General features: G+C 41.6%; 1 protein-coding gene across 1 annotated transcript; it reads right to left on the reverse strand.

The window, feature by feature from the left end:
- Positions 1-2172: 2172 nt before the first annotated feature.
- Positions 2173-15127, reverse strand: mmp14b (matrix metallopeptidase 14b (membrane-inserted)). The gene is made up of 10 exons (XM_034614824.1): positions 14495-15127; positions 6948-7096; positions 6718-6840; positions 6168-6475; positions 5510-5671; positions 5115-5275; positions 4892-5030; positions 4618-4768; positions 3674-3789; positions 2173-3569 (listed from the first exon to the last, which is right to left on the reverse strand). The coding sequence occupies exons 1-10, from the start codon at positions 14591-14593 to the stop codon at positions 3103-3105; spliced, it is 1875 nt and encodes a 624-aa protein (XP_034470715.1). The 5' UTR covers positions 14594-15127; the 3' UTR covers positions 2173-3102.
- Between the last annotated feature and the right edge of the window lie 2135 nt (positions 15128-17262).

The raw sequence follows: 17262 nt of genomic DNA on the forward strand, positions 1-17262 counted from the left end.
ACTTCCCCTATTGGGAAGTTTCCATTCATCAGCCTGCAGGCTACACACATGCCAACTGAAACAGGCACAGGAAGTGTCCAGCACAGAGACATAAACATAAAAGAAGCATATGGTATTTGTTGAGTTGAATTTAACATAGAGATGACATAAATACTTTGCAGGAATGGAAGAGTTAGTTTGTAGCTCAGCCTTTAAAAAAACAAAGGATACATGTTAAAGTAGCACTGCAGGAATCAGAGCCAGAAATGACCTTTTCACATATCTGGGTGAAGCGTGAGCAGGAGAGATGGCTGGAAGAGGCCGGAACATGGTGGTGTAGTCTTTTGTTGGACTTTGTGAAAGAAAGAAGTGAGTCATTTCGCAGACAGTGAAGAAAAAGCTCTCCGGTTACACATGGAGAGAAAAGAGAAGACTGTGGGGAAGAATTATGCTGAGGCGATTCTTTTTTTTTTCACTCTGCAGAATCAGCTGGGGAAGACAGAAAACATCAGATTGTGACCCAAAGCTATATTTTTGACCTGTGTGTAGGTCACAGAAATGTTTAGCATATGGAGAACATCGTGCACAAAAAGACATACGACAGAGAAAGGAGAATATAAAAATAATACGCAATTCTTTCTTTACATATCCTATAACTTGACTTTGATGCAGGGAAAAAGCCAATTAAAACTGATTTAAACAGACTCCCATCCCCCATCCCCTTGCTGCCAGGTCTTGCTGTTTGTCTGGCCCACATGATGGAGTCAGAATTCCAGATGTTGCTCATGGAATTCTGCTTCATCTCTGGCCTCCAAATGAGACTTAACCCTCCTCACTCCTCCTTCATCTCCTCCTCCTCTGTCCTCCACTCTTCTCCCCCCACCAAATATCCTCGTGACTTCTCTCCCCAGCCTCAGCTCTTCAAAAACACTGCAGCAAAGTGGAGACAAATGGGCGCCCCTAGTCTTTTTCAGCACAATGGGAAAAGTACCTCGCCATTTTAATTGCAGAAAGCCTCATTTCAGTAATCATAACATATCATAAAGACGCTGCAACCCCCCACCACCACCTCCTCTCTTTCTCTTACAGTTAGTCATCTTTACAGTGGGTCTGAAGTGTGTATGGCAGTTGTTCATTAGCAAGATCATTAAGGAGCAGGGCGACGCCTAGCTTTGCGCTTTGAGCTTTTATTGGCTCATGGTGGATGGAAATGTACGCATACAGTGTGCAGGATGCACAAATAAAAGCATTTACAGCTGTGCAAAACATGCATGAGAGCATGTTTGGATTACTATACTAATGAAGACCCACTTAGACCACATTCACCCACTGACTCCATGATGATCATCTACATCTCTTCCACTGCTTAACTAAATCCTAGAAATAAAAACCTCTCTCAACTGTTTGGTGAAGGATCTGTGGTCCTCATATGTATGGAAACACAGGGACACACACACATATCCTTATTAGAACTTTACGACCTTAACTCTCTCTCTCTCTCTCTCTCTCTCTCTCTCTCTCTCTCTCTCCCTCTCTCCCTCTCCCCCTCCCCCTCTCCCTCTCTCTCTCTCTTTCTCTTTCTCTTTAACCGTAAAGCAGACACATGTTTTCCTGCTGTGAGCAATGGCTGTACACACTCGTCTTCATCCCTGTTTCTACTTGAGCTTTGGATCCAGTCCGTGCTTTCCGACCCAGTTTCTGGCCTGCCAGTTTCCGAGCCCCAGTAACACTGAGTGGTGCGGTCGGGGAGCAAGAAATCTGGAGATCCAGGAGGACTGGGAAATACCAGATGGAGCAGTGGTGTGATCAATGCGTTTGGTTAAGGAGAAGAGTGTAAGTGAGAGATGGATCATATGAAAGCAGTTAGGCCTAAGTCAAAATATGACTGCATTAATGAGAGTGAATGGTACCAGCTGTTAAGAGAAATATGGTAGAAAGAAAGATGAAGTGAATGGTTTACAAAGTGAAAATCAAAGCACGAAAAGCCTTTTGAAATTACTTTATTTTGTAAGAAAGCTTAAAATGATAAGTGATTTAGGACACACACACAATCTTAATGAGAAACTAGATCATTATCATAATTATCATCATCACCACTAGTATTATTATCATTGTTGTTAAACTACTTATAACCTGACTAGTAATGTAGCACCATGATTGGAAAACTGTAAACAAGTACAATGACAAAAGGAGTCATTTTCAGATTGTCAATTTATTTTCATTTGAAATGGATTCAAGGTAAAAAAAAAAAAAACAGTCAAGTTTCAAGAATACATCACCCCCTTCCCCATTCACTGTCCCCACATATATAAAATTAAGGCCACTTTCAATACTGTATGTCACTGTCCAGCAGGACTTTTTAATGACAATGTACAAAAAACATTCTTTACAAGGAAGACAACAACAATAATAGTAATAGTCATAATAATAATGACAACATCATTTATAATAATAATCAGCACTAGACATTTAGATAAAAAAGAAAAGGACAGTTGTATTTATTTCTTTACGCTGATATGAGTCTAACTCACACCTCATAAGGACATAAGCTCACTTTTTGGTTCCCTTTTATGGTCCATACTGGCTCTGACATGTTCATTTACTGGAAGATTAAGACAAACAATGACTGTGCCACTGTGGTTTCCAGATAAGTGTGTTTACGTGATTGTGCAAGTTAACAAGTGGGAAGACTGAACAAATCAAACACACCGTTTTGTTATGCAAAGTAACATGCTAGAATGGGCGTCAAAGAGATGCAGGTTCAAATCGGAGATTCACGAGGACAAACAATGACCACTGACACAGAAAACTAAAAGTAAGACATTGAAAAAGGCTAAAACAAACAGCAATGAGCTGGCGTCAGTAACCACGGGACGAGAGGCAGAGAGCGAAGGGAGAGAACAATTTCAAAAGGTAAGGATGGAGTGATTGAGAGATAAAGCAAAGGGAATCTGGCAGTGGTAAAAATATTTTAAAAAATGCAAGTCGAGCAGTTTTCCCTTTGCTCTCTCTCTGGTTTGACCTCTTTCTCTCCTGCTCTGTTATCTGTGATGAACATTTCCTTCCACTTTTTTTCTCTCTCTCGCCGTCTTTCACTCCCCTCTCCCTCCCCTCCTCCTCCATCTACACCTTGTCCAGTAGAGATCGTTGGCAGTAGAGGAGTCGGCGTGGGGTACCGTATCGACGGAAAAACACCAAGGCTGCCAGTGTCGCAATCACACACACTAACAGGAACAGCGGCACGACCACTGCTGCTGCTCCAGCTCCGCCACTTGCCCCTCCCTGCTCATCCACTTCAATAATGATCACCTCCGTATCCTGCTCTGTCTCTGTCTCTGTCTCTCTCTCCCTCTCCCTGTCTCTGTCCCTCTCTCTATCTTTAGCTCTGTCCTTATCCTCCTGCTCCTTGTCTTTCTCTCTCTCCTTGTCCTTATCATGTCCGCCACCCCCTCTTCCTCCGTCCGTCTTGGGGTCTTCATTAGGGCAGCCCATCCAGTCGCGAAGGGCTGACTTGGGGTATCCTGGCTCCACGCGCATCATCTGGTTGTTGTACTTCCAGTACTTGTTGGCTTTATAGAAGTAGGTGTATGCTGACGGGTGGAAGAAAGAAATGTGAGAAACAAACCTGTGCTGAAATAAAAATAACTTTTAAATGTATCAGTTCACACTTGAAAATAAAAGTAATCCCCCTTACCTTGATCTTTGCTCATAAAGGCTGACTTGATGTTTTCAGGCACTCCCTGCCACACGCTTACAGATTTTGGATAGCCATCATCAACACTTCTGGAGTATTCATTGAAACGGTAATACCTATAGAAAACAGCTATGATGAGTTTGAGGTCACATTCAGAACCTTAAAGGATTTGGATCCTGACATGCACTTTGATTTTGAAGACTTATGACTTGAAAGCACTTGAGGCTTGTTTTGACTTGAGATATAACTTGGAACAAATTTTTGACCTGACTTACACTTTCCCTTAAAGAGTTGAGACTAGTCCTGAACTCGAGATCTGTCTTTAAATTGTCTTTAAAAACTGAGACTTGTTCTGAAAAACTCAGGACCTGACTTGGACTGGTCCCAATTAACCAGAGACTAGTTGTTGACTCCCTAAAAGACTAAATATTTGACTTGGCTGAAGCTTGTCTCAAATGATTTTAAACTTGACTTGTCTTACAACACTTGACATGGACTGCAGACTTTATCTGAGACTTGTTCCAACCAATTTTAAAGTTTTGACTTTTCTTAAATGACTTGAGACTTGACTGGCTCTTGACCCCGAAAACTCTGTCTGTGTGTTTTCCTAATGTTTTTATGTGACTTAAACACTTGGCTGACCATAAACTCTGCGTTCTTGGATTGAGGTGTTTGGTTTTAGTGTGCAATCGTACTTTTTTAAACAAAAAGTCATGGACTTTGTTTATGTAGGTGGCACCATGATAATCACTGACTGCCACATATTACCCACCTTAAATATAGGGAGCTTTACCAAGCTCTGAAGTCCCCTTAGGGTTTATTTCAATGTTTAAAGGAGAAGTGGGTTTGTAATTCATGGTTGGTGAAACCTACTTCTTTATAAACTTCAGCCGAGTTTCATTCGGGCATATGACACACACACACACAAGCTGAAGATGACTAACTTGTTTGCTCTGAAGAAGAACGTCTGTCCTGTGGGAGTGTAGAAGAGAGCAGCATCTATTCGATCTTTGGGAAGCCCAGTGCCCATTTCTTTCAGACTCTTAGGGTAACCAGAATCCATAATAGATTCACTGAACACCCAGTACTTGTCCCCTGGAAAGATGAGGAAGAGTGGAGACAGAGACCCATAGGGACAGACAGACAAAACCTTGTTTTAATGCTTTTAAAAAGGGAAAACATGTAAATTCTCTGTCAAAGTACGTAAATCAGACTAACCTTTAAAGAAAGCAAATTTCCCATCTTCCCTTTCAAATGCAGCATTAACATGAGTGGGCAGTCCCCTCCAGAAGTGACCAAGCGGCATGGGGTATCCTTCTAACACTTGGTTGTTGCGCACTCGCCAGAACCACTTATCCTGAAAAGGGACCACAATGAGAGATTTTTAAACAGCCCCATTTCCAAACTATCGAATTGAAACTATTACTTGAGGTTGATTTACCTTGAACACAAACATTTCTCCTCTGAGGATGGCAATGGTGTCAAAGTGTCCATCACAGATGTTGGGGCCAAAGCGAGGCTTATCCGGTGAATATGTGGGCTCCGGATCGTGGTCAGGTGAGTGCGGCGTTACAGGAGGGGGCTGGGGGCCTGATCCTGACCCTGTTTGAAGAAGTACATATGGAAATTCTTTAGAAGACACAACTTTAACTCTAGTTCTTAACATTCACAACTGCCAGTGCAGAGTCTGTTAGAAATTTTATTGAACATCACATAGTATATAGCACGTATTTTGACCACATTCAGTTTTTACATGTTCCAAACACTTATAGGAAAACAAATATAAGATTATCTTTTCCGACCGTGATTGGGATGATGACTTTGTCGATAACATACCATAAAGTTGCTGTATGCCTCTGCGGTCATCATCAGGAAGTTGGAAGTTGTCGGTGTCCATCCACTGGTAGAATGGAGCCATAATGGCTGAAGGGTCATTGGAGTGCTCCAGACCCAGAGCATGGCCCAGCTCATGCACCGAAACGAGGAATATATCATTGCCTGCAACAAATACCAACACCAAGACATCAATTGATATGATGCTATATCTTGAAAATTTGACTAAAGTAGGCTGTTCAAAATCACAGGTTATATTTAATGCGGATGAGTCAATGATGGGGGGGGGGGGGGGGGGGCACGTAAATTCTCCTGTTTCCTCATTTTAAAGTGACTCAAAAGCACACTGTTGTGAAAAAACAACAAATCAAAAATAAACCCAGCTGCTCATGTGAAGGTGTGTTTAACACAAATGGCTGACACTGCAGAGCTGTGTGTTTCTGCAGTATCAGCATACCCCAGGGTATTCACTCCCTTAAATGTACTGACACAAGACCGGACCTGTTTCTGTCTGTGTGGGTTTCACTGACTGTGTGAGTCCTGACTTCCAACATGCAAAGTAAGTCTCCACATTCAGGCTTTCCTTGTGTCAGCAGGTTTAAGAGAATAAAGAAAAACTAAATAGTCTTTATCAGAGTGTCTGTTTCAGCGTAGCCTTTACCATACAGATCCCGGTTTCCAATCGTCCACGGCTCAGCGGCATCAAAATGGGTGTCTCCACCAATGCCATTGCTGGGGAAATAGGCATGTGCCAGGAAGCCCCCCTCGCCGTCGAAAGGGCTGCTGTCGCCATGGAAACCCTCAGCAAAGAAGAGCATGATATCGGCAAACTCCTCCACTTTGTCCCGTATGTAACTGTAGGGGATTTCCCGGAAACGTAGAGGGCTGACGCTCTCCCACACCTTGAAGGCCTTCCTGATGGCCTCATGGGTCTCGTACTCACCCACCTTTGGGGTGTAGTTCTGTATACTGAAAAGTGTTGAAGAATGTGTGTGGGGGGGGGGGGACATGTGAAAGAGAAGAAAGTTATTTTATTAAGTGAAGTTATTTCCTCTTTCAGTTTCAGTTGATCCGTAGTTTCTGACATTGGCTCATTTGGTACAATGATTAATGAAATTAAGATTATTATTATAGAGTAAAAAATGCATTTGGTACTATTCTGTCATGCATCTGGAGGTGCATCACATTCAGGTGGAGCGCTGTTGACTTACGAGAAAGTGATGTCTCTTTTGTTCCACTTCAGGCCCTGGATAGCATATCTCTTCCTCCTCAGGTTGCTCTTCAGCTCAGCACCAAACTTATCTGGCACTCCACAGCGCGGTCGCTTCATGGCCCTGTCAGACAAAGGACATGCTCCGTTCACAACAGGGTACAAAAATGTCAGCTTTTTATCTGTTTGAGCCAAGCTACATGTAGAATAAGGCTGTTTGACGGTGCTTACTTGACGGTGCTGTCATCGAAGCTGCCGGTGATCGTGAGGCCGTAGAACCTCTGCATGGCAGCGATGGCTGAGGAGACGGAGTGAGGGGAGCGGAGGGAGTGGGTCCTCAGGTCCCCTGGAGGCAAGTAACCGTACTGCTGCAGCCATGACTGAAGAGGAGAGCAAAATAAAGGAGACTTGTGAGAAATATTGGAAAATGAAACCAAAGGAGCCTCCAGAGTCAGAATATAGATACAAAAACAAAACACAAATACAATTCACAAGTCATCTGATTTTGATTTGGTGATCACGGGTGAGGGATCTGTTTTGTATGCTGCTGTTTATCAGTTGCAATAACAACAAGTTCAGGTTGATGTTTTTATGCACTTGCAGCAAAAACACATTCCTCCGTGACAGCGGAAAAATCAGTTCTTGAATAATGTCTTTCCGTGTGTTTTGGGTTAGTGTTTCAAAGCCAGCACGAGAGACATCAGTTTCAAGCACCTGGCACATCTCCATTTTATGACTAGACACAAAAACTATTCAAACAACATCCAGCTTTCCGGTGAACACCGTAGTTAATTGAAACTAAGGTCAACATCTAAGAAGACCGCAGAGTTCAAACAAAGGCAGTTCAGGTTTCAGCCAAAACCTTGCGAGACAGAAACCGGACGAGGAAAGAGTTAAACATTAACCTCAGTTTCTATGTTGGACTCATTCTGCTGGTTTCAGTGCAGATTGCAACAGTTATTTTACAGTACATGATGAAAGTATTTGTTTAAACCATTTGGAGCACATTTTATGATGGTCATTGAGTTCTTCATTGATCCGGATCCCTTCGTCTCTGCTGTGATTGACCTTACTTTCCCCTGGAAACCCATTTCAGAGCGGTGCCGGGTTGACATCTGGACCCGAGCCAGCGGCTTTGCTCTGCACCTCTCCCACACTGCTTCTCTTAAAGTCTTTCCCTCTTAAACTGGACCTGAAAAATAACACTGAGGCTATTGTGAGCGCTGTGAAAACCAAGAGCGCTTTGATATTCTGGTGTACTCAGTCACTTTGTGAGCTCGTAATGTGCTTTTAGGATGTTTAATGTTTGGATATACAGTAGTATGAGCTTTACTGTTTAGACTTTTCTGGAGGGGGATTCTTCCTTGCACCGAAGGACTTGATGTGATCTATTATTATAATCATTCTTTATTCTGGATGGTTTGGAAACAGACAAGTTCTTGGCATATGTGAGGAGAAAGGGATTAAGAGAGAAGAGAGAAAGATAGGGAGTGTCCCAGGGTGAGACTCGGGCCTTGGGCAAACCTCAGCCAATGTCTCCAGTCGAGCAGCAGCGTCAGTCAGTAATTTAACTGGGAATTTTGTCCCAGTCGCATCCAAACCTCAAACTCAAACTCTTCCCCCCACGTCCATGTCTCTGTCTTTGCCGGGTTACTCCTCCCCCTTCTCTCTTCTCCCTCATCCCTCTCTCATGGAAAACCCAGAGAGACTTGAGGGTAAATACTTAGTAACAACCACACCCAGCGCAACACGATCATTGCTGTGAAGCTTATCTGATGTTACTAGTTAATAAATACAAAAAAGGCAAAACATGTTTATCTGCCTTGTTCCTGTAGTTTTAATCTGAAAACAAAAAGCCATAGATGATCCGAACATGTGCTTAGATCTGTAGGTTTATATTTACACATGACGATACATGTAGAAAAGGCCTTGATGATCATCCAGCCTTGTACTCAAGCTTGAGCAGTTCTGGAAGCTCTTGAAGGTCTAATCTGTCCCTCTCTGTCTGTCTTAGTGAGACACGGAGGTCTCAGTGTTTAGACTTCACCTCTGAATGAGCCCTTTCTGGATCTGACTCACCCATGTAGCGCCAGTGGACACATAAAGACTCTCTGTTTGCCACTGTTACAGCACATCCACATAAGCCGAAAAGAGAGGGACGCAAGGAGGGAAAGATGGAGGTAGGTCACATCTAGAGGTTGTAATTAAGAGTCGGAATGAGACTCCTGCAGTTTGTGGGTCTGCTAATAATTATTAACTCTCCTGAAGTTAAATATAAACGTTACCGTTTAGAACTGGATGTGTTTCACTGTGAATACAAGAAAAAGGGTGTTTTTGACTGTGTGTGAAACTTAATTCTTCTCTTTCACACATTCACTTCCAAACTTGGCCCTGGGCTCAATCAAAAGGCTGCTGTTGAATGACAGTGGACACTTGTTTTAATATGAAGCCTTCCACACCTCCTTCACGAGTCCCTCAGGTGACTTGACAAAGTCTTATTCACCGTCACACTCACACTATTTTTGACCGCACTAATGGGCTGAGTAACTGAAGCAGAAGCAGGGAGAGGAAATGGTCACTATTTACAGTGGCACAGGAGATGACGGTCCAGGCTACTACAAGGTTTTGGTGGAGTTCCCTAACTTTCAGTCAGTTGTGCCCCAAACCCCTTTGATATAAACTCTTTTCATTGACAACCATTTATTTAAAGTATTACCTCCACCAAGGGGGTTATGTTTCCCCCTGTCCGTTTGTTGGTTGGTTGGTTGGTTGGTTTGTAAGAGAGATAACACAAAAACGAAAAGGATTTCAACTCGGTGAAAGGATGGGGTATGGATCAGGGAAGAACCCCTTCCATTTTGGTGTGTATCTGGGAATATTCTTTCACTTTCTTTAACATTGCAAGATAGGGTGTTCTTTTACTCTCTTCCCAGAAAATAATTAATCGATTTTGATGAATAAAATCAGGCAAATTTAGGGAACTGATATCTATTAGTGTATGAAATATGGTGCAGTTTGATTGAATTTAAGGTGACTGTTGGACATTGGTGGTGGTATTAGACTGAGTGCCATTCTAGTTTACCCATTACTTTGACCTCACTATTTCAACTTCTTATCCATTGCTCTCTATTTCATCATTCTCGGCTAACTATTCACTGAGGATGAGGATGTTTCTCTGCAATCGTTCCAAATACCCTAAGACAATTGCATTGCATTACTGGGGTACAATCTGGTTGTAATCACTGATGTTGAGTACTTGAAACTGTCAGTAGTGCACAGACATGGTGAAGCACTGAGCAAAGGGACTTTTGGGAAGTCACATCCAGGATTCTGAGCTCAAGGGGCGCAGCTTTCTCATTCGCAGTGGTGCGAGTTTATTGTTTAATGGAAGATGAACAACATTGAACAGCGTTGCTATGGACGTCAGGAGGCACAGTGCTCATTTTGTATAGGATGAGAAAGGGAGATGGAGGGATAGCATTTCAGAAAAGAAAGAGAGTCAGTTGTTCCATTCAGCAAGGGCCAATGGAAATAAACTCTGGTCAACAGCGATGGGAGTCCAGCTGAGGCATGATGGGTATACATCACACACACCCAGCGCTTCATTATTACTCATTCACTCACTCTGTCCAGAGAGCTGCAGTATTATATCCGATGTTACAAACCTATGAAATTATTGCTTACAATTCACTGGCAGCAGCTTTTTATGAGCTGTTAGTGTGGGATCATGGGTGGTTGTGTGCAAGGGAATTTGTGTGTATAGGTACATGAAGTGCAACACATTAAAATCCTTCTCTAAACACACAACTGAAGTTAGTGCTGCCCCTTCAGGAACACTTTTACGACCTGCAGGCTTCCAGGTGCTCCTGAGCACACATCTAGAAACCTCTTTCAGTTTGTGTGTGTGTATGTGATCTGTGTATTCCCCCGGCTGAATAGAAAAACACACATCTGTGCCAATATCAATTCATTAATAAGTCAATCTCAAACAAATCTCGATGGCACGATTTTGTCCCTGCCATCGAGATTTATTATTTTCTCATTGCTTTCTTTCTTTTAAGGGAAATTAGGTCATGCCTATTACCTTATTTCCTGTAACACCTCCTATCTTTCCTGTTGGGGGCTGCCCTCGGGCCACCCACTGACGGACAAAAGGATGTGGCATTGTCTGAAACTGTGCACCCTTCCTTCTCCCCTTCCTTCCTTCCTTCTTCTCTTCTCCCCTTCCTCTAAATGACTACTAACAAGATGGGGCTGGTGTAAAGTTACCACTTCAACCACACAGACAGAAGCCGACACACAGTATATTCATACAGGATGTTCGCATGACAGCTATGATCTACATCCCGTCCGAATCAACTGGTAATTGCTTCATTTTCCAACTCTTCTATTACCAGATTGCATCAGTCCCATCACAACAATGCCGTCCATTCTAGGCATAAACAGCCTCCTCACTGTTCTCCCTGCCTCGCTTTCATCATCTCATTCCATATCCATTCATCTTCCCTTGTAGCGAGTGACCTCAGCTTGTAGCCATTCCTGCTTGTGTGCGCATAAGAGAAGATCTGTGGCTGTATGCTAGATGACGTGTTTGCGTGTAACGAGTAGGTGGCCGCTGACGTACCAAGGTGTATTTGTGGTAAAAGCAAAAAAAACAGCCGCCTTATTCCTGTCTCTGCCACAGACCACAGGAAATCACTGCTGCGTCCTTAAAACAACAGACCCCAACCACAGGAACACTGACACATGACCACTCACTTAATTAGACTTAGTGTTAATTAAAGTGCAAACATCCCGCTTAGTGGCGGAAGTGTGCGGTGATACTGGTGACTGGTGATGTGTATGATATGAATACCATCTGTAATTTGAATTAAAAAAAGGAACACAGGAAGTAGCAGTTTTATAAAAACAATAAAACCGAGGAGATAAATCACTAAATAAATATCAACTTAATTTAAACTCTACAGGGCACTTCAGGCCAAGCTTGTCCTTAAACCACAGAAACATTTATTAAAGTCCAACAAGTATTTTTTTTAACCGTAAAAATCCCTAATGTTCACCAGTCATAGCTCAGAGTTCCAGTTTCCCTTATCCAGATAGATTAAAAAGTTAAACTTGACCTTAATACAACTCAACTAATTCACATAGTCACAGAAAAATGGTTAATTTACTCATCTCTATGTTTCAGTTTCTACATTCATGGTTGATAACTGTTATACTCTCAGGAGCCATTACAGTCAACAAAACCTGACCACCTTCTTTATACTAAGGCTCCTCCAGCTGCCATTTATGCTGATATACAAAAATGGGTCAGACTTTGTTTAAAGTTCGACATCTGCCCGTCATGATCTGTCTCCTCTGATTTATGTTCTCCAGTCAAGCCTAGAAGTTGTGTAGGTTGCACTATACTCAAACTAGTGCGAAACTAGTGCTGGAATAGCTACCAAAAGGTTTGAGGACACCGCAAATTTACATTTCTATTATCATCTGGATTATGTAGTTTTCTTTCTCAAAAATCTACATTTAAGTTAGAGTTTGCCACAAACATGGGTGAACTATGTTTGAGTTATTTTTTAAAGGTTTAAGATTTAGGTGAAAAGAATCTATTAGCAGAATCTGAATATAGAATTATCGAGTGATGTTTTCACCAGTGTGTTTCCTCTAAATTGCACGAATTGTTGTTTTATTTACCTTAGCATCCTTTATATTTATAAACTTTATACTTACATCGGGAGCGGGTCCTCTCTACAGAGGCCACCATGTTTTTTTTTACAGTAGTCCAAACTTGACCAACTAAACACCTTTTGAGTTTTTATGACAACTGAAGGCTACCACGGGTTCTCGTTCATGTTTGGAAGGGGAAGGTGAGGTGAGGGGTATTCAGCTGCAACATGCAACTTCAACTTTAGATGTCACTAAATTCTACACACTGACCCTTCGAACAAATGAAAGGACTAAATACATGAAACATTTATCATTGTTTACACATCAAATAGTTTGATGGGGGACATTACTTGAAATCTCAAACCCTTATTGGCTAAGGGTGAACATCACAAAATAAAAAATTGTGTTTCTGAATCACCCTTAACTAAAAATACAGGCCTATTGAAGTCAATAGTATTGATATTGTTATTGATGTAAACAAACCAGACAAAAATTATCATATATATAATTGTCATGTCGTTTTTAATTTGTGTAATATCACTTGAATGTGAGAGTAGGTTCCAGTCCTATGTTTTGAATTATGGCAGCGAGCTGACTCTTCTGCTTACATTTTACAGACTGAGCCTTTAAGTTGACAGTTTAATGTAGGTCAATGTAGTCAGCTCAGTTTTCTTCCATTGGCACAGCTGGAAATATGATTCAGACTCCATAGGTATGATTAAGGAGACATTTGGTGCCACACACACACGCACACACACATACAAGCAACACTAAAGGAAGCAGATGTGTACTAGTATCATAACAATGTCACTTCCTGCAACATCAACGCACAACTTTCCTGACCCTGTACTGTGAAAAGACCTGAATGTAACTGAGAAGTGGAAAAAAGTAGAATTTAAAAAGTACAGAGCTGAACAGTGTGGATGAGAACAGATTCAATCTCAGCCCCTTTGCTCTGTAACACTCCTTTGTCCTGGCACTTGGTTTTGGTTGGTTATTGAACATTTTAGAACCAGGCTTCAAACTGTGGCGAGTGTTTTTCCACAGATGCTCGAGGCTGAGATGCTGCAGAGCCTCTCAGTTTGTTGAACCCACCTCGCCCCAGTCCGCTGCATGAGCCGTAACTCAGGACAGATGTCAACAATTACTGTACATGTCCCATCCCTCTGAATATATCTGCACTCACAAACTCTCAGCTCCCCCCTCCACCTCCATTCCCACAAAAATGGCCTCTGTCTCGGGCCCCGACCACAAAACAAACTTGTGCATTTCTCCCCATTTGCTTTTTGTCTCGCTCTTCTGCTTTTGCCCTCTCAGCATTTCTCAGTGTTTTCATGAGCGCTATCATCATTATAGGCTGCTTCCTCTAACCCAGGGTCAGAGCCATTCCCTGATTCCTGCGCCAACTTGAGGCGCAGGACAACTGTAGAAAGGATTCCACATCTGGATTTGTTTATTGTCGCCATAAACATAACCTCATTATAAACAGGGTGACGAAATAAAACCCTTTTATCTGTCAAATGAGAGAATCATTCATTAAAATTATTAACACATTATTCAGTTTTGCTTATGGAGTGGGAGAATATCAGTTGCTCCTAAATTCAACTTTTATATCCTCAACTGTATCCCAGCTTTCTTATAATATCAGTTATGTTGCTTTATTCCTCAAGTCTAGATTTATTGATCTGGATTTAATCATCTATTTTGATTTTTTTTTTTTAACCCACTTCCTCATCTTAGAATCCATCTGACTTTATTATTTAAATCTGGATTTATCTTTAGATTTATTAATCATCAGATACACTGGATTTATTGATCTTTAGATCTATTAATCATTATTCCTATGTTCTGATCTGTTTATCTTTATTCCCATACTTCTGATTTTATAACCGTTGTTCCTTTAGTCTGGATTTATTTATCTTTTCTCCTATTCTCTGGATTAATTCATCTTTATTCCCATATATATTTATCTATCTTTTATCTCTGTTTACTATATGTTCTGTATTTATTTATCCTAGTTTGTAATAATCTAATCTGGATACATCTCTTCATGTATCCTATCCTTCATGGATATATTCTGCACCTTTGTGTTTGCGTTTTTTTTCTCCTCTCACCTCTGGATTGATGTGTCGCTCCGTGTCTCCCTGTGCGCTCAGCTCCCACACCACCGCCAGCAGCAGCAGCAGGACAAGCGACCTCAGCTCCAGTGCCATCACTTCACTCTCCAAGAAAACAAAAGCAATACAAAAAAAAACGACAGATCTCCACTGACAATCTCCCTTCCTGCCACTTGTCAGATCATTCTGTGTGAAAACTTAAATGTTTCCATAAAGCAATGTCCAGGCGCAAGCGAGAGATCGACTTTAAGCACAGCGCAAAAGGAGTTTCCCGCAGAGTCTGTGCAGCTTTATACTTGAGTTACTGAAACCACGGGAGTTATTTGTCCAGTCGGTGCATTCTTCTCGCGTTTTGGTGAATTCTGACCGAATAATCGGTACGTTACTGCAAGCAGGAAGCAGGAAACGTGGGGGAGGCTCTGGAGCTGCACGCTGTGCGTATTTTATGTCCGAACTTGGTCTGCGCTCTGCTCCAGATGTTGCGTCCGACAATGTTTTCGTGAAGCGCTCTTAACTCTTCGCTGTCCTCTATGTGTCCCTATCCTTATTTTGATCCCCCTCTCCTCTCCTCTTCTATCCCCCTCTCTATCCCCTGCTGCAGACGTGGTAGTTTTACACTCCCCAAAGACCTTCAGCTGGAAAGTAGAGGGTTGCAAAGCTCCCCCTTCTGGATCCGCCCCTCTGACATGGAAGGCTGGAATCAACTTGGTGACCTTGGCATTAGCCATGGCACGACTGGCCTCTGCCCCTAGGCTATGATCTGGTGCCTAAAATACATTATTAACAAAGATTAGAGTGCAAACAGTGCTAACTGTAACTTAATAAGTTACGTTGCTGAAGTGATTTTGGAGCACAATTCACGTGCGAGGTTTCTATATGAATATTTCATGACTGTGGTCATTTTAGGATATTTCAGTACAGCCAGGGTTAGGGAAAAAGAGAAATTGCGCCCTCTAATGCACACATTAAACATACATTGTGAAACATGACAGATGAATTACAGAACCAACCTCCACTCATTTTGTACTGACTTAGTTTTATTGTGTCTTCCATGCTGCTCTATGTTTCTTTAAGAGAAGAAACTTAGACCTCTAGCTTTGTAAGGCAGTGTTGGATTGGTTCCAGATCATTACTGTAGACACATGCACATGCTTACTCGTGTATATTGACATGATGTGTTCATTGGCATTCATTTGTTTGCATTCATTTGTTTGGGGTAATGTCAGCTTTACAGTAGATTTCACCTCACATCGGACGGCTACTGTGGGTATGATGCTTATCAGCGATGTAAATACACACATACAGAGACAAATGTATACTGACATACACACAGTAAAAAGACTTTTAAAATACACACATTTCCTTTAACCTACCGTATGTGCTTAAATTGCAGTCGGCCTCATCCAGTCCCCTCATCCTCTTGGTTGATGTGACAAGACAAGGGAAGGTCGGAGCAGACACAAATGCCTATGTTTAGATTTATGCTGTGTTCACGGGAAATAATAAACAAGTACACTAGTTACAACACACAAGAGACTAGGTCTCAGACTTTGGGAACCCACCTTATTTTAGTCTGGAAGAAACATGACTGAGCAATTATTTTTTTCAAATGGCTTTTTAATATGGAGATACTGAATGTACAGTTTAGAACAGACAGACACAGACTTCTGATATACTGTATATAGTAACTTAAAGTTTTAGTAACTTTAGTATCTGAAAACGTGTTACAGATAATACATTAGGACCAAACAACAATCAAAATATTCACGAAGCTGAAGGTCAAAGGTCACACAAAGGACCATGTCCTCACTGGGTTCACAAACACTGCAGCTGTGCTTCTGGTTTGACAGGACAATAAAGTGAAAAGTAAACCACAATGACACGAGGGAGGAGTTTATCTGAATCGCAGGATGGGGACAAAAGCCTTAATATTCCCCACAGAAAAAAATCTTCATATTGTTGGCCTTGTTTTCTCTTGCAAAGCAAAATTTTGTTTTACTGATCTAAATTTCTAATTTCCATTTATATCAGTTTTCTCTATAACTCAAGGACTGACTATAGACATGAAACAGACCCAGGTTGTAGCATTTATCAAGAAATTTGGTTCACTTAAGCCTCCTTTGGTGCCAATTGGATCAGATTTGGTACATGATGATGAGTACCAAAAGGTTTATATATTGACATCAAATTATTAAAAAAAACCTATTCTATTAGTTTACTTTCTGATGACTCACTAATAAGCATCAGAATTATTTAAATATGGTGAACCATTTGGGCCTAGTGGTAATTTCAAACATTAATTGTGAATTACTTGACCCAGGTCTGGTATGAAACACTGATACAACAGGGATACTCTTTCTTCATGTCCAAACATAGATTTTTTTCATGTTAGAATGTGCTTCAAACTATTAAGAACCTTAGCCAGCGTAGTGGTTCTCAAAACCTTTTCTTGTTTACCCTCCCTAAGCAGCCAAAACAAGTTCATACCTCCCCACCCAAGTCATTAAGAATTGTAGGGAAGAAAGTAATGATAAAAGTTTTTAGTGAAATAAAGGTCAAAATGAAGCCATCGGCAAACTGACAAATGTTTTTTTCCCCACAGAGTTTCATACCTTAGTATTTTCCCATGGTTTTATGCCCCCCTGCAGAGCCCCCCTGAGCCCTCCAGTTTGAGAACCACTGAGCCAGACAAGGGAGACAAAGGTAATATCACTTATTTTAACAATTCCAGCAATAACTGGACTCAAATTCTTCCTTCTTGAATA

Source organism: Hippoglossus hippoglossus, chromosome 17, assembly GCF_009819705.1.
Source record: "Hippoglossus hippoglossus isolate fHipHip1 chromosome 17, fHipHip1.pri, whole genome shotgun sequence".
Lineage (NCBI taxonomy): Eukaryota > Metazoa > Chordata > Actinopteri > Pleuronectiformes > Pleuronectidae > Hippoglossus > Hippoglossus hippoglossus.

What these genes read in the sequence shown, in the direction of transcription:
- mmp14b (XM_034614824.1), bottom strand. Translation starts at nt 14,593, where the DNA reads ATGGCACTGGAGCTGAGGTCGCTTGTCCTGCTGCTGCTGCTGGCGGTG. An exon ending in AGGCATACAGCAACTTTATG is followed by an intron (nt 5,276 to 5,509) that starts GTATGTTATCGA and finishes TTCTTCAAACAG; the next exon opens with GGTCAGGATCAGGCCCCCAG. An exon ending in CTTTATGAGCAAAGATCAAG is followed by an intron (nt 3,570 to 3,673) that starts GTAAGGGGGATT and finishes TCCACCCGTCAG; the next exon opens with CATACACCTACTTCTATAAA.